Source organism: Amphiura filiformis, chromosome 1 (assembly GCF_039555335.1).
Source record: "Amphiura filiformis chromosome 1, Afil_fr2py, whole genome shotgun sequence".
Taxonomy (NCBI): domain Eukaryota; kingdom Metazoa; phylum Echinodermata; class Ophiuroidea; order Amphilepidida; family Amphiuridae; genus Amphiura; species Amphiura filiformis.
In genome coordinates this window covers 85972080-85999313 of record NC_092628.1, presented here as the reverse complement: position 1 = coordinate 85999313, position 27234 = coordinate 85972080, and the positions used below count along the sequence as shown (strand labels likewise).

General features: G+C 35.7%; 1 protein-coding gene across 2 annotated transcripts; it reads left to right on the top strand.

Moving 5' to 3' along the window:
* The first annotated feature begins 4564 nt into the window (after nt 1-4564).
* On the top strand, nt 4565-27095 carry LOC140155595 (probable C-C chemokine receptor type 3). 2 transcript variants are annotated; one of them, XM_072178513.1, is made up of 3 exons: nt 4565-5014; nt 11846-11893; nt 22815-27095. In XM_072178513.1, exon 3 carries the CDS (start codon nt 22826-22828, stop codon nt 23912-23914), a length of 1089 nt encoding a protein of 362 aa, XP_072034614.1. In that variant the 5' UTR covers nt 4565-5014; nt 11846-11893; nt 22815-22825; the 3' UTR covers nt 23915-27095. The 2 variants fall into 2 exon arrangements, with proteins under 2 accessions (XP_072034614.1, XP_072034604.1); XM_072178503.1 differs by lacking the exon at nt 4565-5014 and having other exon boundaries at nt 11716-11893.
* Nucleotides 27096-27234: the final 139 nt, after the last annotated feature.

Genomic DNA, 27234 nt, shown 5'->3' with positions numbered 1-27234 from the left:
ACTTCAATAATGTAAAAAAAATATCTACATGTGCTGCAATTTGAGCAATTATTTAAAGGGAAACGGCTAAGTTGGGAATCAACAGTGACGATCACATCGCAAAAACATGGATGCTCATTTCTACAGGGATTCGAACCTTCCGAGTATGAGTCGAAGACTTATCAGACGTATGAAAGAATGTAGGGCATTAATCAAACATTCATGATGCAGTCATGTCTACAGTAGAATTCATCTCGACCTTTGCAGGACTTAACCCCATTAAAAGCTATTAAACCAAGATAACACTCATTGAAACAGCTCAACTGATTAAATCGGATCTTCTCTGGCTGTGCACATGTGACTGTTTTCATGTGCGATATCGCAATAAAGTTTGTATTATAGCTTCAGTTGGGTAACCGATTATAAAGGAAACGAAAGGAAACAATGGTATGTGTACCTTTGTTCACGAAATGAGACAATGGCGTGCTTTTGTAAACCAGCATTCTTGAAAATGAGCAACATAATGATTGTTGACTTAACACGGTTTGGAAATAATTTCTTCATATTTTTGGTGTTATCTGTCGTTTACATGTCCTTCCTAAAACACAAAAGTGCGACCCTCTCCAAACACCTAAATTAGCTAAAAATTTAGGACATGTTACACAACTATATTGTCTAGAATTTTAGAAGAGTACTTTTAATATTGGCCGGTTATTTTTCACACAGCGACGTTAACTAGGCAATGTACTATTACCTATAACATTAACTAAAACACCAAAGTACGAATATTTCCAAACATCTAAATTAGCTAAAAATTTAGGACATGTTAAAAAACTATATTTTCTAGAACTTTAGAAGAGTACTTTTAATATTGGCCGGTTATTTTTCACACAGCGACGTTAACTAGTCATATCCCCATACTTATAACGTATGGCTATTTGTAGAGGTCACGCGTCAATGGGAAAGAGCACTGTGTATTGTGTATAGGAAAACGTACAGTAACTGCAGTATGTGACGTTTTCGAAATGTAATGGTAATGGAAGTGTTCAGGCAAGACAAAAGAAAACAAAATTGGGTGCTGCCAAATATTAGTATTTATAGGTGCGATTCGCCCTAATGTTTATTTCATTGGTTGCCTGCTACCCTCTAGGTAAATATCTTGAATTTAAATCAAACAGAAGAAAATGTACATCATATATCATCTCCAATATCATAAATATGCGGAGAGTGCTTTTTTTATTAGGTGAAATTGAAAAACAAAGTTAGAGCGTTTCAATTTGCTTTTAGATGCAAAACACAATCCTCCACAAAAATGTTTTCCACTTTTTTGCCTTTGGGGATATGTTGCTGTACTATTTCATATTTAGAGACTCTGTTTGCATCTTTAACCGACTATACTGACTCTTGCGAGTAAATTTTCAGGGGAAAACAGACAAATATAGCATAATTCAGTATGAAGATATATTTTTTTTTATCTCAAGGGTGATAGGGAAAAGACAAGCGTTGTGCACCATTTACAGGTGCAAACACATCGCTTTTGTATATGTGACCGTACAGCACGAATGAGCCGTAAATGTCCTCAATTGTATTCTGAGTTACAGTGTAAAATGGGCATGAAGGTCATATTCATAGGTATTTCAATTTGGTGCTACGTGTATCTCATTAAATGAGGTACACGTAGCACCCACTTGAAATAACTATGAATACGACCTTCATGCCCATTTTACACTGTAACTCAGAATACAATTGAGGACATTACAACTCATTCGTGCTGTACGGTCACATATAAGGTCGCTTACTTCAAGAGATAGTGAAATAGTGAAATATACTTCTATGAGGAGGCTAGATAGAATGGTCCAAGTCTTAGGAGAAACAACGGTGATGGTGACAATGATACGATCGCTTAAGGTTACGGAATGACATGATTTTCATCAAAACCTCTCTTCTGTTTTTTCTTGCTGATTTACGAAGTACATACATTTGTTCATCACCTCATGGACTCAAATCATAAAATATCTCTACCAAAAGTGTTTTTAAAGCATCTTAGTTTATAATATTTCCCTATTAATTTCTTGTTTACCCTTACTATAAAATTACTGTAACTTAGATGTGTATCTCATTAAAAAAAGATAATTTATTCTAATCAAGTAGAGTACTTGAATAGAATAAATATCTCAGCTTAACAAATTGTGATTAGCTATGCACGGTAGCAAATTCAATACTATGTAGTTTAGTATCATGCGTTGTTTGGAAAAGAAACTTCTAAGCCTATAATAGGTCATCATAGGTCAGGTTATAGGTCACATGGTTGAGGTAAAATTTAGGCATACATTTTGAACAACATGTCATATCATCATGAGGCATCAATTTTGATATTTGACCTAGTTTGTCTTTTACTGGATATATATTTAAATGGCATATGATGGATATAATATTATACCTTGCGATGCTATTGTGAGTACAATTTAATTTGCCTAGTCAAAATGTACAAACAAAGGGAAAATAGTTACCAAAAGCAGAAAAAAACAAAAACAAAACAAACAAAAAACTATACCTAATCTGGTGGTATAGGTGGCGAGAAATGCTATATGGAGCACTGAAAATCACCAAGTGCATCAAGTCATAAGAGAAATCAGGAACCACTTATTCGCATTGTATTTTTTCTAATGTATTGGAAACGTTTATCCACGATTTTAACAAAAATCCGTTGATAGTAAGTTTTTCAAAAATGAAGTGAATTAAAAAAGAAAGACATGGTGCTTGAATGTAGTAAAAAGTTCAAACACTAGCAACAAATGTTTCCCTTTGGCTTAGAATAAAACGATTACCAAAACAAAAGAATCCTTAGATTTACCTTAAGATACACTGTGAATTGTCAGAAAAATTGTTCCAATGAGGTGTTACGTGCATCAAATTTGAGGGCAGATTTGGTTAAAACATAGCGTAGCCTTTACGCTTATAAACGCTTATTTAAATAGATAGATAAAGAAAACTCTTTGTGATATTGAGATAGAAATCTGGGTTAATGCTCCTGATCTTTATTGATATCTCTTTTGGGAGGAAGATAAAGACGATATGTGATCGAGCTAAAAATGGTATACTTCTGATATTTCCCATGGCCATATAGACGTAAGTTTTATCTATATTTGTACTGTTAGAGACAACCGATCTCCTTATCCAATAATAATCTAACATGAGTGCTCACCAATGAGGTAGAATTTTTGGTTTACACGCACGTAGAAGTTGAAAAACAGCGCCTCTACCGATTAGCATAATATGAAAATACGGTATACCTGCATCATGGGGTTTAAGTTATATATGTATTAGGCCCCTAATTATGATTTTCTGCTGCCAAACTCAATCTTTCAAGACAAGTAACATAGTTTGGTTGTTATATAGTTTTATGTCACCACTGCTTCTTGTTACCGAGAGAGATGATATAAAAAGCAATCTGTTTATCTTTTTCAAAGATTATTTAAGTTGTAGTAGAATTGTAATGTAATTTTTGTGGGACATGAGAGCACATCAGACATATTGAATTGCATTCTGAATACGAGGAATGTCCTTGATGTAAAATAATTTTGATTTTTTGAAATTCGCAATACAAAAAAAAAATTATGGCAATTTATTAGAAATTTATATGTTTTATATTTTTGTTATTTAACAGTCCTCGGAAGTAAACTTTATCAATCTAATGATATGTACTTAAGTGTATGTAGCTGGGAAGAAAAACCGTCCATCATTTGAAAATTTTGACCTTTTGTATTGAAGATACACATTTCCCCCCAAAAGACCTAAATTTTTAGGTCTTTTTGAAATAAAATGCATATCTTCAATACGAAATATCACAATTTTCAAATGATGGACGGCTTCTCCTCCCAGCTATACACTTTAAGTAAATATCATTAGAATTATAAAGTTTACTTTTTAATATATAAGTTTTGATGCTGACAGCCATCCACACCTTACACTCACATTTACCCACAAACACACACAAGTCATAAACATCAAATTTTCAAAATTCAAAGATTTATAATCAAAGAGCACAAACAAGATGCTACTATAATAGTCTATAGGTCTGGATTTGTCTGAGCCGTTCGTGATTGTAAAGTAATATATGAAATATCAATAACCTCAGGTTGTTCAATTTCTATAAGAGCAACAAATCTCAAAGAACTGTACAATACTATCAACTGAAACACAGACTGTATATTTGTATAGCTTTTAAGCTTAATATCGCTCAAGTCACGTATAAGACTAGCATTCTTCATGCGCTGTTATTTCAAATTTACCCGGCAGTCACTAGTCACTTAAAATTAGCAATCACTGATCAGTGTTGTTTTTACTGAGCGTTAAAATACAATACAGCTTAGTTTGTCGTAGCAGAATCACTAATTTTGCTTCCAAATCTTAAAAATGAAAGACAATTGATTAAAAATTAAAAAAAGAAACAATGATATGTTTTGCTTTGGTCCAAACTGTCGTCTGCTGTTTATTAGGCAAGGAGTTACTTGACCTCCTTCTACGAGTGTAATGTGTCCCCGCGGTTTTATTTTTCTTCGTGATTTTGCTCTGTCACTGCCTGTTTAGAATCAATACAGACTAATGTTTTGGAGCAGTCGCAAAAAGATGGAACTAGATGACAAAAATATACGATATGTCGCCTTTTATTCTGTAAAGGGCGCAGCCGAGAAAGAGAGCAGCCAAAATTTAAATTGACTTATCTCGAAATATTGTATAATCTTTTGCGCAGCTATACACAAGCGTGGAATAAGTACTCTTGGCTTTGCGCATTTGAAATCATCGCTTGGAACATCGAAAGCATTGTGTGTGAAATACGTTGCACGTGTGGAACGCTGTTACGATATACCTAAAACATTCCATTTTATATTACGCTGTTACGATATACCTGATACATTCCATTTTAGATGTGATTTTTGCATCTTTTTCAAGTGCAACCCAAACTTCTTGATATCATTCTGCTTCAGTGGATAATCTTGGAGACAATGCTTCGGAATAACGCAGGTTCGTAAAGGTAAGACCATATTATTGAATTCAGACCATACATCAGAATATTCCTTACTAATACTAATTTAATTAACATTGTCCCTAAGCTTAAATGTTAACCCCAAAACATGACTTTACCAAAATTAAATCGCATCGATGCTTTCAAAATGTGATGTTTGAAGTGACTTCTGCATTAGAGTTTTCCAGTAATATAAGACACATCAACAAACAGTGGGATGCTCGAAAAGGTGAAATATTATTATGGACTGGTGTTAGGATAAAGATCCAATTTAACACCAATATTTTTTTAATATCTTTAATTTACTAAGTAATTGTGAAGTGATGTGATTCGAAGTTATTTGTTATCAGAAAAAATAACACCTTTAATGTTGCTGCATATAGTTTTCATATCAGTGTTTCCTTATGTACGTATAACTATTTTTCCTAGCCATAAATCTGTATTGCTATAAGTTTGACAACAACCATAGCAAAATCCTTCTCAAAAAACAATTCTTGAAATAACTAATGTATTCAAAATTTAAATTGTATTGTCTGTATCTTCAAAACTAAGGAAATATAATATGTAAGCGGTTGGGGTGTATTCTATACAGGAATGACGTTGTTGAATATGATTCTATTCAAATATCGTGTGATCTGCTGAATGGATTGAAAGGAAGGCACTTATTTTGAATACTCCTCATATACAATTCAAAACAACATTCTCGGGAATATTGTACAGGAGTATATAAACTTGCATTCCCTACTTAGTGGATATGGGAAAAGTTATATTGAAGAAAGAAGCACCTTCAAACACTGACAAACCTGTCATGCCATGGAAAATGAATCTCTTAAATATTAAGATAGCGAGAAATAAGCCTGTCTGTAAAATATATACCTCTCCTCTGGGATGTCATCATCAAAAGCAGTAAGGCATGACAGCGATACACCCGAATATTATTATATTGTTTGCTAGTTATCCTCTGGGTACAGAGCTGGAATATAAAGCATACAGAAAAGATGTACATATTATCCCCAGAAATATGTATGTGAAGTGCATTTTTTTGTGAAAACAAAATGAAGAAATACAATTTAAAACATTACAATTTGCCTTGAGATGCAAACATAATCCTCATAAAATGTTGTTCACTTTCCTCATTTAAAGGGAGTTTCAGAAATGCAAACGCAGTGGTGTCTATCGTATGCATTGTAGGGGTTATAGTTATTACATTAGTAAATGTTCTCAAAGTGCAAAAAAAGGTCATGTGTTTGGAATAGTATAGTTTAGGATTGACGGGTTTCTAGTGACCCTTCAAAGGATGTGTTTACTGCATTTGTTTATAATCGTTTGCACCCTTGCACAGATTGCGACTATTGAGTAATTATTTCAAGGGGAAAATCAGATAAAGGTAGCATATTCAGAATAGAGAATTGATCTCAACGGTGATCATGGGAAAAAGACAAGCGTTGTGCCCTATTTACAGGTGTAAACACATCCCTTTTGTATGTAGGGTCGCTTACTTCAAGACTAGGTGAAATGCACTGAAGTACCTCCTTCTAGGTGAAGGCAATATAGAATGACCCAATATTCAGGAGAAACAACGGCGACGATAACGATGACACGATCGCTTAAAGCTGCTAAACGCTTATTTAGATGGAAAGATGACTGAATCTATTTGAGACAGAAAACTGAGTTAAACATGGTTAACACTCCTGATGATTTTTGATATCTCCTTTTTGTGACAGATTTAGACGTTACATGATCCAGTCAGAAATATATAGGCTTCTGATATTTCTTTGCTTCCTGGAAGTATAATTTGGTTTTAACGTATTATATCAGTCGATGGTATTGGATGCAATAACGTGAGGGAGCCTTAAATGTAAGTCTAATTCGTAACAACAATAATAGGGAATGTCCTTGGCGCACTAACATTAACACTTAACATAACCCCTTATCCTAATCCTCAGCCAAATCCCCAAACCCTATCCCTAATCCTAATTACCCTAAATCCTAACACTAACCACAGTGCGCTAAAACAGAATGCGATGGATTCAATATAGCCGCTTCATGAAGTTATGTTATTTCTTCAGTTCACTCGCACAACATTTTACCGGTTCAATATTGTAAAAACAGATAAAAATTATTACATGTAGGCCTACTACTTTTTTCAGCAATTCAAACGAATAGGTTAAACATACTACACTACGTCGGTGATGCAGGCGGGATTCGATCCTCGCGATTATGAGCATGTGCTGCAATTTGAGCAATTATTCAAATGTATTTCTACAGGGATTCGAACCTTCCGAGTATGATTCGAAGACTTATCAGGCGTATGAAAGAATGTAGGGCATTAATCAAAATGAATGAAATGCATTGACGTTTTCGAAATGTAATGGTAATGGAAGTGTTCAGGCAAGCCAAAACAAAACAAAATTGGGTGCTGCGAAATATTAGTATTTATAGGTGCGATTCGCCCTAATGTTTATTTCATTGGTTGCCTGCTACCCTCTAGGTAAATATCTTGAATTTGAATCAAACAGAAGAAAATGTACATTATATATCATCCCGAATATAATAATAATGCGGAGAGTGCTTTTTTAAATTGAAAAACAAAATGAAGAAGTTAGAGCGTTTCAATTTGCCTTCAGATGCAAAACACACTCCTCCACAAAAACATTTTCTACTTTCTTCCCTTTGGGGATATGTTGCTGTACTATTTCATATTTTAGAGATTCTGTTTGCATCCTTAACCGACTATACTGAATCTTGCGAGTATATTTCAAGGAGGAAACATACAAATATAGCATAATTCAGTATGAAGATTTTTTATCTCAAGTGTGATAGGGAAGAGACAAGCGTTGTGCACCATTTACAGGCGCAAACACATCCCTTTTGTATATAGGGTCGCTTACTTCAAGAGGAGGTGAAATATACTGAAGTACCTCCTTCTATGAGGAGGCAAGATAGATTAGTTCAATCTCAGGAGAAACAGCGGTGATGATGGCGAAGATACGGTCGATTGTAAGCTGTTAAACGTTTATTTAGATGGATAGATAACGAAATGTATTTTTGATATTGAGATAGAAAACCGAGTTAATGCTTCTGATCTTATTTGCTACGATGTCATGATCTAGCCTAGGTAGTTAGGCTTCTAGTATTTCCCATGGTTATACATTTGAATCTTATCTACCTAACTCGTACATAGTTTTAACATTTTGTTTAATATTATTGGAGATGAAGTAAAACGAAGCAACATTTGTACTTTTTTTCAATGTTATATGCTTCATGGTTTTGAAGAAATCTAAGATACAGAGGATATAATATTCGGATAGTTTCGTCTATGCGAAAATGTGCTGCATAGAACTTTTCAATCGTGAGCTATTATTGTTGAAGCTATTAATATATACGGTAAAAGCTCGTCTTCTGTCGAACACACTGAATTATAAAAAGAAAGCAATTACTAATAATTAAGTAAGTATGCTAGGATATATTTATTATTTCATATAGCACTCTTCCGACCAATACAGAGTCAGACCAGGACCATGGTTCATTATTTACATTAATTTCAAAGATTAGAGAGTGAAAACCTACTTCCCATCCGTTTGATACGTTTAATCTACCCTAAACTGCTTAATTAGAGGTTACGGTGCCAGATGCTCAAATAAGATCTTCAGATTACACACTCATAGACACCATGATGAGAACAGAATTAGCTGTAAAATGAAGTAGGACGCGGATACACTAGAATACGAACTAAATTGTCGTATTTCCAATGGTATGCTCAAAGGTTAACACGATTTTAGGGTATACTGATAAGTTTATATGCCCAATACATGATTATGTATGTATGTAGATTATGCCCTTATCGATTAGCATATTATTTAAGGGATCTGAAATGAGCGTTTTGAGCGTTTCGACAGTATTTTTTGTGGGACATGAGAGTACATCAGACATATCGAATTGTATTCTGAATACGAAGAATGCTTTTCTGATATCAAATAATTTTCATTTTTTGAAATTCACGATATAATACAAATTTTATGACAAATTATTAAAATTTGATATTTTTCACATTTTTGATATATAACATTACTCGAAGTAAATTTTATAAATCTAATGATATATTCTTAAAGTGTATGTAGCTGGGAGGAAAAGCCGACGATCAATTGAAAATTTTGACCTTTCATATTGAAGATATGGATTTTTCCCCAAAAGACGGAAGGTCAAAATTTTCAATTGATCGTCGGCTTTTCATTCCACCTACATACACTTTAAGTATAAATCATCAGATTTATAAAGTTTACTTCGAGTACTGTTAAATATCAAAAATATCAATTTTTAATCATTTGCCATAAAATGTGTATTACATTGCGAATTTAAAAAAAGTCAAAATTATTTGATATCAGAAGTAGGCCTACATTCTTCGTATTCAGAATGCAATTCGATATGTCTGATGTGCTCTAATGTCCCACAATAAATACTGTCCAAACGTTCATACCCCATCCCTTAACCTATTTGCTGAAAATATACCTGCATCATGGTAGCTTAAGGCTACATGCTCTTTTAGTTGAAATTTTTGGCGGGAAATAATCCCGCCAAAACATTAAAGTAATCTTTTCCCACAACTAAATATCATAGTCAGGAAATTAATGATGCATCTGGTAGCTAGATCATAACTTTCATTGCACTTAGTTGCAATTATCCCAGAAAATTCTTGATTTGTTTTTACAGAGTCTTGAATTGTCGATGTTTTTGATCAAAAAACATCACTCGGTGTATTTTGAAACTCGAGGCATTAACTCTTCTCAAATTAGCCCCAAATCATAATTTATTATATTCACGTGTAGCAAACACCAATGGGAATAATTGGACGTTGTTTGCGGAGCTTAAATTTGGTTTGATTTTATTTCACAATAATTCTAAGGTGATAATTTTGACCTGACATTTACTTTTTGGATTTCAAATTTAAATTGATTGATATACATATTTGGAATAAATAAAGAGTACGCTTACATTTCTGCAACACTTCCCGGTATCATTAAGCATCTGCTGATAACCAACATTTTAGCTGAAAACAGTCCCTTCCTATCATTTTTGAACAAAATATGGTTCAAAAGTCCGTACGCTGCGTGTATAAACTAGCACAGCGAGATAACGAACAGAGCTATTTACGGTGGGGTATCTATTGTAAGCTATTAGGGTAGGCCTATAGTATATCTTCCCGCAAGTGACAAGATGTGTCAAGCAGGGCGGTATATTCAAACGCTATTGTCTGGATCATTGAGTATCGATTGAGCACGTATACATGCAGCACGGATGTGTGTGGTCCTCCCCAGGTTTTGACATAAATTACAAATGACGTCGTGAATGACCCAGCGTTTTCATTTTATTATTACTAAATTAATCGTCGTTTATCACGAGTGCTAAGAGTTGTACCAGTTCAATTCATCAAAATTAATTTGTATTAAATGAAAAACAAACAGACAAGTAGAGTCATATGTCTTTCTATGACCGTATTCCTACCAAAATCAAAATCAAAATGATTTTCAATACACTAGAAACGTGTTGATATGTATATCTTTGAAAATCGCCGAATGTTAACCACAGTCACCGTGGCACAGCATAGGCATCTTTAGCATTCAGTGAAATTGGCAGTGGTTCGAACCCCGGTGAAAATTTTAGTATTTTTTATTCTTTTTACTAATGCGCTGTGCCGTTTTACAAACACGCCCCTGAATGAAACTCATGGGCATGTACCCTTAAGTTAGGTCTGTATAGATTCATATGTTTTTCATCTGTCAAACTCAATCTTTCAAAGACAGGGAATACATGATACAATTTGATGGTTCACTCAGTAACCCAATATCGAAACGTGTTATGTAGGCCTATTTCATCGTAGTTATAGTTTCGAAGAGAAAATAGATGATATAAAAAGAATACCGTGTTATCCTTTTCAGATGTAATGATATAGTAGTTTTGGATTTGTCTGTGCCGATGGTGTATGATGGTAAAGTAATAAATGAAATGTCAATAACCATAGGTAGTCCAATTTCCAAAAGAGCAACAAATCTTTCAGAACTGTATAATACTATCAACAGAAACACAGACTGTATATTTGCAAATCTTTGTTCGCTCAATATCACGCAAGTCACGTCTAAGTCTATAGATTTCACTCTGACTACCTTTTCTTTATTAGATTTTCAAATTTGCAAAGTATAAATTTGCATGACATTCACGCGCCAAGACATGCTTTGTTCCAAACTTGTCATGTCGTCTGGTGCTATAAATATAGGCATTGGGCAAAATGTGACCTTGTTGAGCTTTTTGCTTATAACTCAAGAACAATACATCGCAGATATGTCAAACTATACTTTTTTCTGGAACGTTATGACCAGGAATAATTTGGCGTGGTTTTAAACAAATAATTTTGAAATTTGACGCCAATTAAATGAAATTTTACCCCTGCTGACGCATTGAGAAATTTGTGATTTTACAGTTTACTCTGTCACTATATATCTGTTTGGACTCAAAACGCAGAAATGTTTTGAGGCAGTCGACAAAAAGATGCAACTAGATGACCAAAACATTCGACATTTGTCGCCCTTTATTCTGCAAGGAATAAAGCCGGGACTTACAGCAGCACAAACATCTTTATCTTTTGCGCAGCTATAAGTAGCACTCTCAATATTTATGCGCATGTGATTCATTGCATATCCAACATCGAAGGCAGTGTGAAACACGCTGCATGAGCGGAACGTTGATACGCTGTACACCTGAATGTGGAATTTTGATAAGTAAAGTGATTTTGTTTTGGATCTTTTTTATGTGCATCACAAACGTTTTTATATCATTTTGTTTCAGTGGATGGTTCTGGATACAATACTTGGGAATAACACGGGGGTCACAAAGGTAAGCATATTTTGATTTCAGAGCAACAGTATATGACCTAATAAAAGCGCAGTGATTTATAGTGCGCTACGCACAGGCACAACGCCTAGACGTTGATCCACAAGCCTCAACACACTTTACATGTTCTTTGACCACTACGTCCCCACATCATTCCAGATTAAACCATTTAACACCAATTTAGGGACTTTGCTGATACAAGAGCGCACACCCTAGACATTCCACAAATAACATTCGCAACCAGGATCAGCTCCCCGAGACAATTACCAGTAAGTTCCTTGTCCAGGGGAATTTCAAGCTAACTTAATTTTCCACGAGAGCGTACTAAGCACCGCCAGGGTTCGAACCCGCAACCTCTCGCACCATATCGATTGAGCTAATGTGACTACAAGTTAGCTCAATCGATATTCAGAATAACACTAATCTAACTATCACCATCTCTAACCGTAACCCTCAATCTTAAACTAAAACACATGGTTCGATCTATGTACTGTACAGCAAGTTATGGATTCCACATAATTTGCCGCTACATGAAGTTGTGCTTTTCGGTTCACTGTAATCCACATGCCATTTCAATATTGTAAAAAAGGCAAGGCATACTACCGTTTCAGCAATTCAACATAAACTTCTAAGCGGGAATCAAAAGTGACTTTCAAACTGCTGAAACATAAAACCACGTAACAGGCCAAGCAGCTTTTGTGCTTAAATGAGATCTCGTAACTTGCACCTGGCATATCTCGACGCAGTGGCATGGTAGAAAAACACAATTTCAAGAATAATTTAAAATAATGTTTGTATTTGTGTAGAAACAAAATGAATTTATGAAGGGATAGGATTGGTTTGGGGAGCAATTTTAAGGATTTAGAAATTAGATAATGGTGCGAGTAAGATTTTCAGGTCGACAATCTGAACAGAGGACATTTACTAAGGGCTTTTGACGTTCTTGGCAATGTACTTGTACTGACAATCGGGACAGGTTGATATAAAACAATGAACATTGTTCAGGAGTCCCCAAACAAAGCATTATAAATATTAGGATTGCATCTCCAGTGTGTAAATGTTTTTTGCATAATTATCACAACAACCAGTTTCCATGGTTACCTTTCATCTAAACTGACACCCAACAAAGACAAAAAGCTTTTCAAAAGATGGTTGTTTCTAAAAATAATCATTGACATGTACCGTGCTCTAATTATTCTTGAAACTTCTTTCACTTATAATAGGCACTTTAACTGAGCCCTATGAAAGCTTTACATATTCTTGAAATATCGTGGGAAAACTCAGCAAGTAAAGAATAAGTCTATATGCAATTCTCAACGTGTATTATATTTTGTTCCTTGTGAGAAAAATGTACAAAAATTAGGATAACAGCAAAGCTGATTATTATGAACTTGTTTCGTTGAAATTTGCTGCAAGTCTGTATCCACATGGACAGACTTCCACATTTAATGAAATGTCAATAATGTTATTTTTCATGTTATTAGGTCTCTTTTTGGTCTCTTTACTTCATGGTATGTTAGCACCCCCCCCCTTGCAAAGAAAGTACACAAATCCGAATATTGATGATATTTAAAGATTGTAAGAGTTAGCAAATTACTGAGAGTGCCTTGTTAGATAAATTTGTTATAATGCACTCCGTGATATTTTGTTTATTCACAAACCTTAGCAAAACAAATCACTTGCCTGACTGTCATCGCCAATACCTGAGCCCACTTATGCTAAATGCAAAGTATTTGACAACTCACTTTGGTGATATGCCACAACAGGTCAAGACAAACACCTACAGGTTAACCTTGAAGATCTATAGGTTAAGAAGTATTTACAATATAGTCCATCAAATGTTCGGAAATGGATTCGGTAGCAGAATCCAAAGTTAGATACTTCAACCGCTATCAATGAACGATCGCTTGTGATCTATTAACTGTATTGTACGTACGCTTCACCCATTTAGTGGTTAACCACAACAATTGCTGACAATTATCATCGTTACGAGTCAGAATGCGCAACAAAACACACTGTTTGATAAAGTTAACAATATCTGGAACCCAAAGTATGATTTAACAATAACTTTGCTACTGAACACAGATGCATAAAAGTGCACTCGAAATCTCCTCGTTATATTGCTGGAATTATAGCTCAGCTCATTATTGGCTATGTAAATTGACTAGCTCTCATGTGCCTCTCTTTGTGAATGTACATAAACTATACAACATTTTAGAAAGAATACATTCACTTTGTAACTCAGTTCTGCCAAGAGCAAAAACCAGCTATAATTAATCCATGCTGTAACATTCACCATGTCATGATTATAGCAACTTTATCACATTATGCAATAGAGTGAACATTCTGGAAACTAGGAATTTCCCAAGATCCAAAATTAGATGTTTTTCTGATTCCCAAAATGTCATTACACATCAACTCTTGCAAGGGTATTCCCATCTCTCATATCTCTCATGAAACAGCTTTAAATTGTAAACAAAGATAAATGATCAAATTAAATTACTCAGGGCACATCACAACATGCAATATGTGTGGATTCATTGGTTGTCATGTTTAAAATCAAATTAATGGGTAGTATATAATACAGATTGTCATAATGCGGACTATCTTCCTCTGAAATAATAATCTCACGTGACGACGTCCATGCAGAACTTTTGATCAAACATTTATCATTACAAACTTTTGATCAAACATTTAACATCACATCTAGAAATCACAAGATCTCTGCGTAATGGAGAGTTTCCCCGAGAGGTTGAAATGCAAATGCCGGTATACATTCATGCTGAAATATTCAAGTGTGAAAGGAAAATCAGAAAAGGATCAAATATTCAAGCCTGGTATTCAATATGTTCAAGTTACTTTGGATCGATAAAACAAAACAAGAAAAATTTGGCAAAGATTTGGGATTATTTCGATAGGCATTGCGGAACATCAGTGTTTCACCGAAGGGTTTTTGTGCCACATTCTTGGTTAATGAACATGAAACAAATACAAACAAAAGCAAACTGTCAATGTATTCAAAGGGCTTACGGCGCTATAACATTTTCTTCTTCTATAGATATTGCGAAGTAGAACGTCAGCGAAACACACATTGATTCGATATTCTATAGCATGAAATATCTACAATTGTAGGTATTACATAATGTTAAAGTTGGCTTTGAGCCGGGCTTTGAGCAAAATAATTACTTAGTGTAACAAGGATCTAAGGGTAGTATGTGAGTGCGTTTGCTTAGCATTATACATCCGTGGACTACAACTGAACAACACATCCACACAACTAGGACACCGTGCACAACGAGGACATATAGATACGCGTCTTCGAAACTTTTAAGTTGGAGGTCTTATTATACCTTATTATATCATGATTACAGTGACTTTTGCCATGAAAAGAAACCATGTGATATCATGATATAAAACAAATATTACATGCTAATATTTGTGTAATAGTAAAAATATATCATTTGGTCAAATTTTGACTGATCTATTAGAAAAGTCAAAATTTGACCTCATGATATATTTTGTATTATATCACTCATACATAAATTCTAGACAGTTCATTGGTTGATTACCATTTGTCATTTTTACCATCACCCTTTCCGTGTGATAGTCTTTACCATGGAGCTATTAAAGATGGAGAGGCAATAGATTATGTAACGCATTGTAAACTTGTGCCGATTTGAAATCTGACAAGCTATTCATCGAAAGGTACCTTTTGTTTGGGACAAAGGGCTTCCGTCATTAAATCGGTAAGCTGACCCGACAGTGTATTAACGCTTTACCTAGCAGACTACTGTCAATAAGTGATCAAACGAAAGTCGCGTGAAAGCGCCTACTATAACGAAAAGTACCTTTTGTTGTCATACCACTCAAGGGTGTGATTGAGTAGCCGTAAGCACAAAATGCACACATTAGCCGCTGATGTACAGTTCGTTGTCACCTTACTGAATTTAGGTATAAATTGAATGCGCTTGCTGAATGATTACACATCAAGGCTGCCATGTCTGCATGTCTATAGTACTGTATAATGGTAATAGCTACGTATACTTACATGTAACATATAATAAATATACCGGTATAGGCCTATATATAAGTTGTTTCACAAATTGACATTTTAAGAAGGAGAATGTCATAAACAGTGGCGTACTGAAGGGGGGCAGCTCTTCTGTGAGAGGTCTTGGGAGGGGATGAGGGAGGTAGAGGTGGAGGGGGGGGGATATGAAGAATGAGAGGGGGACTGGAGGAAGAGAGAAAGAGGAAGAAATGAAGAGAAATAAATAAATAGATGTAAATAAATAGAAAGGTTAAGAAAATGCTGGGAATGAGAGGGGACAAAAAGTAAGAGGGGATGGAGAAGGGAAGGGTGATAAGAAGAGGGAGTGATACTTTAGCAAGGAAAGAATAAGTACAGAGAAAGGAAAAGAAAGGAATGACAAATAAATTTAGGCCTTAATAATTATTATAGAAACTAAACACAGCCCCCCACATAGGCCTAACATTAACAGCACTATATGCAGCCATTCGGTGATGTCAATGCCTTTATGCGTTACGTATTTAAAACGCCCAGTCAGATGTATTTTACACCTGCCAAGCACAAGTCACCCAATTTCGAAAATTGGACGTTGAATGTACACTCTCATGAATATTGATTGGCAACATTTTCCAATATGTCAGCGCTCAAATCGGACACAATAGAACAATAGACCATTCAGTGCGTTGGTCTTTACTATCATAGTACTCTGCCGTAGTGCGCCTGCGCCAAGCCGTGCGCTGACTCTTGGACTCGCCGATTTAGTTATGGGGTGGACCCCTTAAAATGTGAAGTATATCACGGCAAAACACTACCTTAAATAGTATTTTAGTAATATAATTTATGCATGAGTGATATAAAACAAATATTAACTGTCTTAATTTTGTAATGGTCGAAATATAATCACTGGTGAAAGACGTATTGTTCCATTCCACTCGCCGTTCCGGCTCGTGGAATGGAACAATCCATCTTTCACCTCGTGGTTATATTTCGACCATCACACTCATAGACAGTTAATATTTGTATACTAACACATATTTATCGATGGATGTGTGTGTGTGTGTGAGGGGGGGGGGTATGGGCATATGCGGGGTGTTTGCGCGGATATATTAAAGTGAAATTCAAATTTATGATAATTTATTCAGCGAATTTGAAGTGAAAAAATAACCCTGATAATTGCAGATGGGTGACCACTATGGATTATGAACATGATTATGTTAACAGATATAATGACCATTACTTATATGTAATGGTGTGACTTACACAATTCCGTAGCACAGAGTGAATATACACTCCCTTAGCATGCACTCACTCACAATTCAGTTATAATTGTCGACATCAGTCATTCTTTATATCGCAGTATAGTACGGCAGGTGTAAATGTCGTGACAGTATGACAAACTAAATTTATTCTGCACATATAACTTATGGCATGACTAAATCCTTTTTAATAAATGCTAGGAAAAACCCCAGATAAATAAAAGTTCTGACACCACAGTCATGTATCATTTATCATACTGTTCCGTAGATTTCCCTGGTTGGAATTCATTTTAATGCGGCCTTTTGGCATGTCTTCTACTTCCATGTTATTATAAAAGGTTATAAACCACCTTCATCCACACAGTATGCCTTTTGGGTGAAAGCCAGGTATTTGATACCATTGTGGCTGTGCTTGTCGTACTCTCCGCATGGCCCGGGTGTACTAAAAATATAAAATGCTTGAAACGGATGCGTGCCTTAATGCTTTAAAACGATTTCAATTAAAGGCGTAGCATTTGAATTCACCATAGAAATAAATACATCTTAAAATAGCATCTTAAAGAGTCTCAAAGGATATTTACAGTATATTGCATTTATTCTTTGAAAAATATTTATGCTACTGGTTTTAGCTTATCCATTTCAAGCTATTTATGTTTGTAAATGGAATATTCTCATTACATTAGAAAACGGACTGCGAGTGTCGAGAATCCACTTACCTGTCCTGATGAAATTATTATCTGTTTTCTTGGCAGTGATTAAAAAAATTATGACATTTGAACGTTATTAATAAAATAGTAAGCAGGTCTTTTACGGAAATATTATAATAGATGATAAAGCCATCGTAGAAATGTTCTTTTACTAAAAATAAAAACAATTACCGAGGAGCCAAAATTCGCATGAATGTTGAGATCATTCTTAGAACTATTAAGCCAATGTACCATTTTTATTCATTACAATAAAAACAGGTATATTAACCTAAATTTATACTTGAAGCTAAAGAGATAACAGCTCTTCACCATAATAATATAGAAACGTTACGTACAATAAACACAAGTACTCTTTGCAAGCACCTTTATAATACAACAGCTTGCTTGAAGTCGAATCACAAGAATCAGTATGAACATTAGTGTGTCCATTTGATATCACAAGAGCGATTCTCGATTTTCTAGTCCGGAAATGTTTTAGACCGTGCAGGTGCATTTCGCTTCCTTTATATTTTGAGAAATGTCCCTCCTATAAGCTCAATATAATGTTCAATTGCTCGCTATGAGCGATTGATGTCGACCAATAAGATCGGTTGTTGCTTTTTGGGACGGAAAATACGATCTATATCATGCAATGGACGAAATGTAATCACTAACTGTTGTTAACAGAAGAATCTGATTTATACTGCTCCATGCAGATAAGCTTTTTTCAAAGATGATCAGACATCTTTTCTACCATATACAATTGAGAAACTAAACTTTACGTGACACTTCTATGATCATTACTAAAAGAGTATAAACCATGGGTCGCTTCAAATGTCGAATTTTGTTTTGGTTGGGTTTTTGTTAATGTAAATCAATACTTGTAAATCAATTCAAAGTATTTGACAGCGCACGGAAGTCCCAATCAATCACACTGTTTCCTTTATTCAGAATTACGATACATATTGGACTAGGCTACACGACGACACTTTCGTATGTTATGTGACAGGAACACATCATGTTGTGGATATATTGATCTAGATTTGACGAGGTATACATACACAATACTTATGTTCGTGATGGCATAGTTTCATATAACTTGTGAAACTATGTACAATTCAATGAAAGAAAGAACAATCTTGAAGAAGTTTAAAATAAGTACGTCCATGTATTTTTTACACACATGCCAAAAGAGAGAACAAGCCCTACCTGCGAAGCTTAAAGCGACTCTCAGAGATCCATCGAATACCAAAAAGAAGAAGAAGGAGAAGAAGAAACCACACGCTTAAAAATGGTTCATAAATCGAGGAATCCCCTTATACCAATTCGTTTCAGAAAAAATATGAAGAAACTGACACATTATGTCAATCTTTGAGATCGCGTATCCTATTGGATTTGCATGGGATTCCTTATGGCCGGGTATACAAAAATGGTAAAAAAAAATCAAGATTTGTCTCTGTTGACATGAAAAGGCAGTCTAACTTATTCATTGTACGGATTACTAATACATCAGTAGAGATTCTAACATCTCCCCCGAAATACTATGTAGGGAATTGTGTAGTTTGGGTTTGTTCATAGGCGTAGATCCCGGGGGGCTAGGGGGCGGGGATAAATCCCCTCAATATTTTGTCAGGGGGGGGGCTCCATACAATCATCCACCCCAATGTTGAGGCCTGTATGTGGGTTTCTGACCAAATTAACCTTATATTTGGCCATTTTAGCCCCAAAAGTGCAAATTTTTGTACAGTAAACTTATTCTGTCGCCAAAACGTGCTGGTTTATAAATACTTTTAATTTTCCAACCCCTCCCCCCAATGTAAAAAAGAAATCTACGCCACTGGGTTTGTCAGAACTCTGAATGTCCCATTAACGCAGATAGATGCAGGAGGAATCCTTTTACTTACTTCGATCGGTAGTGACTGAATTATTGACAGCTCTTTGGACACTAGAATCGCGTCAATGGGTTAAAATAATTGATTTACTATTGGTCCCTTTAAAAGACTTAACCCCCTTTCAACACTATATCCTAAGTTTTCCGCTCATCCTCATCGCCTCATGCAACCTTCTCATCGAAGATGCTGTTAGAAGAATTTCATAGGTAACTAGAGAAAACATACCATGCTCAAAATCCATACCCTGGAGCATTGTATTGGTGTTTATATCGGCGCAAATAGAGAGAAAGGCAGAGAGCAATAAACATGTAAGGTTGTTTTGTGAAGGATCGTGACTTGGTGATAATAAACGAGACTGGGTGATTTGATGAAATGTAGGAGCCTCTGCATTATTGATATCAGATGCACAAGTCAATCTGTTACTGTAATTTCATGAATCTTATAAATAATTTCAAACTTTTCAAGTTTTACAACAATAAGGGAGGTCAGAAGTTCACCAATCTGTAAATCATATGCGACACGTTCGTAACATTCGTTTCCAGACAGTCACGATTAATAAGTTACGTGTAGTAATCGTGTCTAATATCTTCACTTTTGTCGACAAACATGTATCAGCCATCATGAAATTTTTAAGAAGAGCGATTCTTAGAATAATTCACTTGAAAATTTAGTTTCAATTTGCTTACTTCTTTGTTTTTATGTAACTTAAGTCCCACACTTTATTTGCAGGAGTGGGGATGTATATTTGAATCCATTTTGTTTGGTTAGATTTGTAGTCAATGCTTTGTGACTTCAAAACCTACGCATTGGTCATGGGTACGAATATTGTTCTCGAAAACACTTTAAGAGTTCAAATTAAGTTGAGTCAGAGAAATCAGGAAAGTTTGTGGGTCTTTGTAAAATCATTTTGTTCACAACAAATTTTATATCACATATTTTTAAATAGTGAGTTCCACTAAGATTTCCTGTTTTTTTTAATCTGCTCTAATCTCCTTACCAGCAGTCATTTGAACGTCATTATATTTCTGTTGCGGAGAGTTCCATTTTTTGTAGAACACGCTGCAGGGGCTCCGGAAGATGTTAAATATTGGGGGAGGGAGGTGGCAATGGTGTTTGGTCAACATTATTGGGGGGGCAATGGTAATTTTCCATAGGCATCCAAATTATTGGGGGGCCGAGCCCTCCCCCCGGGCTCCCCCGGTTCCGGAGCCACTGCGCTGTTTTAAATAATCTGGCAGCAATTTTGACAATAGACAATTTCAAAATTAATTCTTAGAAACTCAATTCATTCATATCCATACAGACATCAGCTTTAGAATACATTTGTTGCTCACAATTCAAATTCCAAGTCTACAATTACTTGGAATAAACTACCACAAAAAGTTCGCCTAAAGTTTGATCTTTCAAGCATCAACCAATTCTTCAAAATTAACCATTTAAATCTAAATCGTAAATGCATTATTTTTGTGCGTTTTAATACCGTCAGAGTTTTAGCTATTTCTTTTCTGTATTATGTATTTAAATTGTACATGTATATTAAAATTATAATTTGGTATGTTGTCATGTCTTTAAAAATATTTTGTATATGAAAATGTATCTATATTTCTGCAAATCAGGGCTTCATGGCAAGCAGTGCTAGATACTGAATGTTGTAACCCTAGAAAGGCGCATGATTCTGAAGTCTTCAAGGCAATTAGAGTATTATAGCTAGTACAACATTGATTGCCTTAAAAGGGGCATTTTGTAATTCCAGCATCCTGCTATGATATGGGAGTTTGGGAATTAAATCAAAATAATACTGGAACTTACTTTTTACAACTTTGCGACGTTGCGTCTGGAACCACCGGACTTCATCAGGCAAACTGACCCGCTGGATTGGTCACGTCGAACAAACTCAATGATGTAGTCTGGTGGTTCCAGAGGCAACGTCGCAAAGTTGCAAAAAGTAAGTTCCAGTATTTGATTTAATTCCAAAATTCTGTAAAACTACTGAATGACTAAGAACATTCACTCATCTCCTATGATAATGTTCGATAGATAATCCACGTAAAAAGTGTATTACGATTTGAACATTGAAATTACAAGTTATGTAATTGCTTATTACCGTGCCGCATAGGCTAATGTGTTTTAATTTCTGTCTGACAACAGAAAAAATACATATTGGTCGACGTTTTTGTCAAACGACTGAATCTGCAAGAGGTATAGGTACACAAACTTTATGTAGTCTTATGTTTTCCATGGCTGTGGATCACGAAGTGCCCCCTAGTCACTTAAATAAATAAGTGGTAACAGATCGATCCAAAATAATGTAGTACTCACTCGATATACGCCAGGCACAAAAAGTTATAGTCATCAGTTATAGTCATCTTTGCTGTTCAACAACCTGATAATTTATTATTTATATTATTCTGAATTATACATGTTGTTAATTGGAGTTTGCTTTCTCATTTGACACCCTGTTCGTGAAAATTGAACAAGAATTGACCAAGATATATGCCTCCAAAGCCTCAAACCCCAAAAATCAAAAGTTGCAATTCCACGGATTTTCAATGGGAACGCATCGTTGTATTGCACACAAGCACCATCCACGGGCCAATCAATAACGCACACGATGCAACAGGCACAATTGAATCGTTAAAATTGCAACTTTTTCTTTTTGGGGTTTGAGAGTTTGGATGCGCATATCTTTGTCACGAACAGGGTGTCAAATGAGAAAGCAAAGTCCAATTAACATGATTAACAAAATGTATATTTCAGAATAATACAAAATTATCAGGTTGTTGAAGAGCAAGGATGACTATAACTGACGAGTTTCTTTTTGTGCGTGGAGTATTTCAGTTTATGTCAGGAACCCTGTTCACTCTGCAATGACTATATGTAAAAAGTGATACAAATAGTGAGAATTTACCAATTTATATGAATAAGCGTATTATATTGAAAACAAAACATTGACTAACTACATTCGCTCTTCAAAAGGGATGGGAAAGCTCATTGTGGCATTAAACAGCTATGCACAAAACAAAGGTAATAATGTATTTTACTTTTTATATTCATCACCAGGATTGCCCAAGATGACATCCCAAAGTTCGACTCCAGCAGCCACTGTACCTACCTACCTGCTAACACCATCAACAGCACCAGATGGAGACTTCGACTTTTGTTCCATCCTTGCAGCATTTGCCACTCTCAAGTGGAGTGGTGTTGTCGTCATCATATTAACAGTGCTTAACATCCTGGGAAATTCATCTCTAATTGCTGCAATAGTAGGCAATCGTCACCTATGGGTTCGACCAAATATGTTGATGGCCAATCTTTGCCTGACTAATATCTTATACTTTTTGGGTTGGTCCCTTCAATATGTTGAATTCCAGCTTCACCCGTGTTGGCAATTTGGTGTTGTTGTTTGCAAATTAACGCACGCTTGTAAATACATAACGCTTGCTTCGTACGGATTCTTTATGATTGTTATGACTTTTGAACGGTACTGCGCAATCACCAATCGATTTCAGTCTCCAAGAGCATCAGTTCTCGTGATCATCACGTGGTTTCTTGCATTCATTATATGTCTGCCAGTTCTAATATTTGCGCATGTGCCAGCGGAAGTAGGTTGTTTTCACGTACCACCACGCCAGCCATCCGGACAAGCGTATATTACATCCGTGTTTATCATCACCTACGCTTTCCCATCTTTGATAAGTGTATCACTCTTCATCGTCATGGCGAAGATTCTTTTTGCTGGAACCCCACAAACCACCGGTGGTCAATATCCTGGTACGCGGGAATTCCAAGCCAGACGACGCATGGCATTGGTCGTTCTGGCTCTTGTGGCCTTCTTTACAACTTCAATGTTCACTTTCCACGTATATGAATTGTCCTATCATTTTGCCACCTTATCTTATTGGTGGCATTACGACTTTTTCAAACAATTCCATCATGTATCTGCTTATGCTAATTACTGTTTGTGTCCGTGGATAGTTTACGCTACCAGCAAAACACACCGGGATGCTATTTATATGTTATTGTTATGTAAGATTAGGGCACATCCTAAATTATACAATGGTCCCGAAGGGGGTGAAAACCAGCCCGTGGATCCGGATAGTCCTGATAGTGTGTTTACGGAAATACCGAGCAGTGAACCTGCTGAAACTGACGTCCTTTAGTTGTAAGAACAGTAGACTATCCGATGTGATAAAACCCTATAATGGTCTCACATTTCCGATGGCTCAGCTCAACACGCTCCAAAATTGACCTCAATTTAAGGAGTATGAGTTTTTGTACCCAGTACATAATGAGACATTATCTTCAGCGTATAGGATCATGAATGGGGAAGTTGGAATCAGAGCGGAAGACTATGTTCATCAGGTTGGAACAGCGGGATTGAAAACAAGAGGAAACAGCAGGAAACTCAAAAGGGAGCTGATCAGGAAGGATGTACACAAATTCAGCTACTTCCACAGAACGACGACCGACTGGAATGACCTCGACGAGACGACAGTGACAGCGACGAGCGGGGAAATGTTCAAAAATAATCTTCATTAATTTGCTCTTTTCGCGACGCGACGCCATTAAATGCGCATAGACCTTTGACCGCGAAGTTGGTGAAGTACAGCATGTCTGGCAATGCCGACTCAACCAGAACCAGAACCAGAACCAGAGTGTATTGGACTGTGTCCTGATGAATGATGGGCATGTTTGAGATCCTAGAGAAAATCAATATCTTGCTGACTACAGACGAAAGTGAACGAATCAACTCAAGAGAATTCTTGTCAACAAACTCTTTAGAAATCAATGTTGATCTTCCATGAAATACGTTGCAATTTCAATGGTTAAAGAGCCAAGTTACTCTTTAAAATTTTGTTTCGAGAATCTGATATGATTCTTGCCAAGTTTGACGAACTGAAACCGATTTCAATGGAATTGCAATCCAGAACAATGAGAATTACCTCATATATATTATATGGATGGACACGATATCAGCAAAATCGATGTCAAAAGCTTCAACGTCAAAATAGAATGATAAAATACGCTCTATAGTCATTTTGTCTATTCAGTGTCAAGAAGTGTATTGTTCAGATACAAATGCTGAAAACTGGCAACTGAGTAAAATGGTTACATTGCCCATCGGCCATTGCTTTAAATTTCACGCATATACCACCAAAAGTAGTTAAAAAATACACCAAAGTTAAGAACTTTGCAGAAAGATAACTGCAGTAGTATAATAAGATTTGTACAATATTTTGTAACTATATCAGCAGTGTACTTTGGTTATATCTATAAATGCGCTTTTATAAATACGCACGTGACCCATGGGCACGGCATACCAAGACCAGCAAGCGTGACCAAATCCTCATGCATTGACCACTATACAGAAAGGTATAGGAACTACGTAGATAAATATCATCAAATTTAAGTATTAATTGAATTGCAAAATTATTACACATTTTGCAATTCCGAATTTGTAATATGTTATCAAAAACAACATTTTGAAAGTATTTGACGACCGTAAAAAATATTCAACGACAGAAACGTTTACAATATAATCAGAAACTTGAACAAAATAGAAAATTTTGCTGCACAACAGTCTCATGTTGTTCCGCCTTTGCATTCAAATGTATAGAAAGACCACTCGAAAGATCACTTCGAGACTTACTGTCTATAAGCTGTTATGGCGGATGTGGTCACGTGCGCATTTATAAAAGCGCATTTATATATAACCGAAGTACACTGATCAGATGCATATTAGTGTGTATATAATATTTAAGATGCAACGCAAAGGGCATCTATGTACATTAAGAAAGTATCTCTCCGCCTTTGTATAGTTTACATTGTAATGCCGCTTTATTCAATTCTACTGATTTAGAAAGTCATCTAAGATCAGTCTGGCCCGCGACGAAAATACGTTAAGATGAACACTGATTACGGCAGCCATCGACGGTATACTTTGATTAATGATGTCAAACCATCATACCGTAACAGCTCGAAAGTTAGCATATGTGCTTACTATCGAGCGCTTTTAAAACATGCCAACATGAATAGCCCCATCCACAAAAAAGTAAAGGGTTTTGAGCAAATCATCGATACACATAGTTATATACGAACAAGTGAACCTGCAAATGTGTGTCTCAACCCCATTAGCAAAGCGCCAGACTTTGATACAATTTCATGTTTTCAAAAGCGCTCGATAGTAAGCACATAAGCTAACTATCGAGTTTTACTGAGTACAGTTAAAATCCATGCACCCCTATGGAAGACATGACCTTAATCTCCCACATAGGGGGTTCAGATTTCAAATGGAGTCACCTCATTCAGGTAACCACATTTGATATTCACACTCACTGTGTGGAATATCAGGTCATATGTCTTCCATAACCCACATGGGGGTCTATGGATTTCCACTGAATAGCCAACACGGTAAAATTTAGTCCGAAGAAGTAAATGGGAAAAGGAGCTAAATACTTCTACAAAGGGGCTACCATCGAATTGTTGATGTAGAAAACATATAAAATTATACATAAATGATGCTTTCTTTATCAGATCTTGAACAAAAAATATTGGTAAAAGCACTGTAAAGCCGGGCTGTAAAGATGAGGCGATTTTTCATTTGCACACATTTTTAAGGTATTTACTCTTCAAAACTGCAATACTACCTAAAGGGGGGGGGCTATTGGTTTAGGAGAAGGCTATTCTTCACATGCTTACGTACAAGGTCAAAATATTGCCATCTTTATGCATCCATGTAAACAATTCGAACATTCTCAGCGTAAATGTCATTAATAGCACAATTACATGTAGTATAGTAAGCTAATACGCGGTTACGCGCGGGAGCATTGTGATCACGATTGTAAAAAAAGTCCCGAACCAAGCATGTATGTTTTTGAGATGAACTTCTTTTGAGAAGAAATAGTAATTTTATGTCAATTATAGTTAAATATTATAGAAAGCGTGCACGTAGCAGATATAATAATAGCAGCAAGCTTTTACAAACTGCTGGGACCGCTAACGTCAACCAGCAGTCACAACAGCCGAAGAAGTTAAGAAGTGAACTCGGTTGAGTAGTGAGTTTTCAATTGCCTGTGTGAATAAGTTTAAATTTTCAAAATAATTATGGTAATATTAAATTACATGTTCGTGCATGGCACGATCTTGTCTAAGTGAAATCTCATCAACGATGATGTAAGGCTGTCGACCGGATCAAAGACTTTAAAATAAGAAATGTATTTAAAATTTGTATTGTCTGTATCATAAAATCCAAGGAAATATAAGTGTAAGCGTGTTGGGAGCATTCTATGCAGGAACGAACGAATTCAACTATCTGGTGATTTGCTGCACGGATTGAATAAAAAAAAGGGATTTATTTAGAATACTCCCTCATGTATATCAATCTCCTTGCACAAGGATATATTAAATTAAGTTATTATGAAAGAATCCCTTTACCCTTTTGAAATTTGAATGTAAATAATAGGTACGAGGGACACAATCC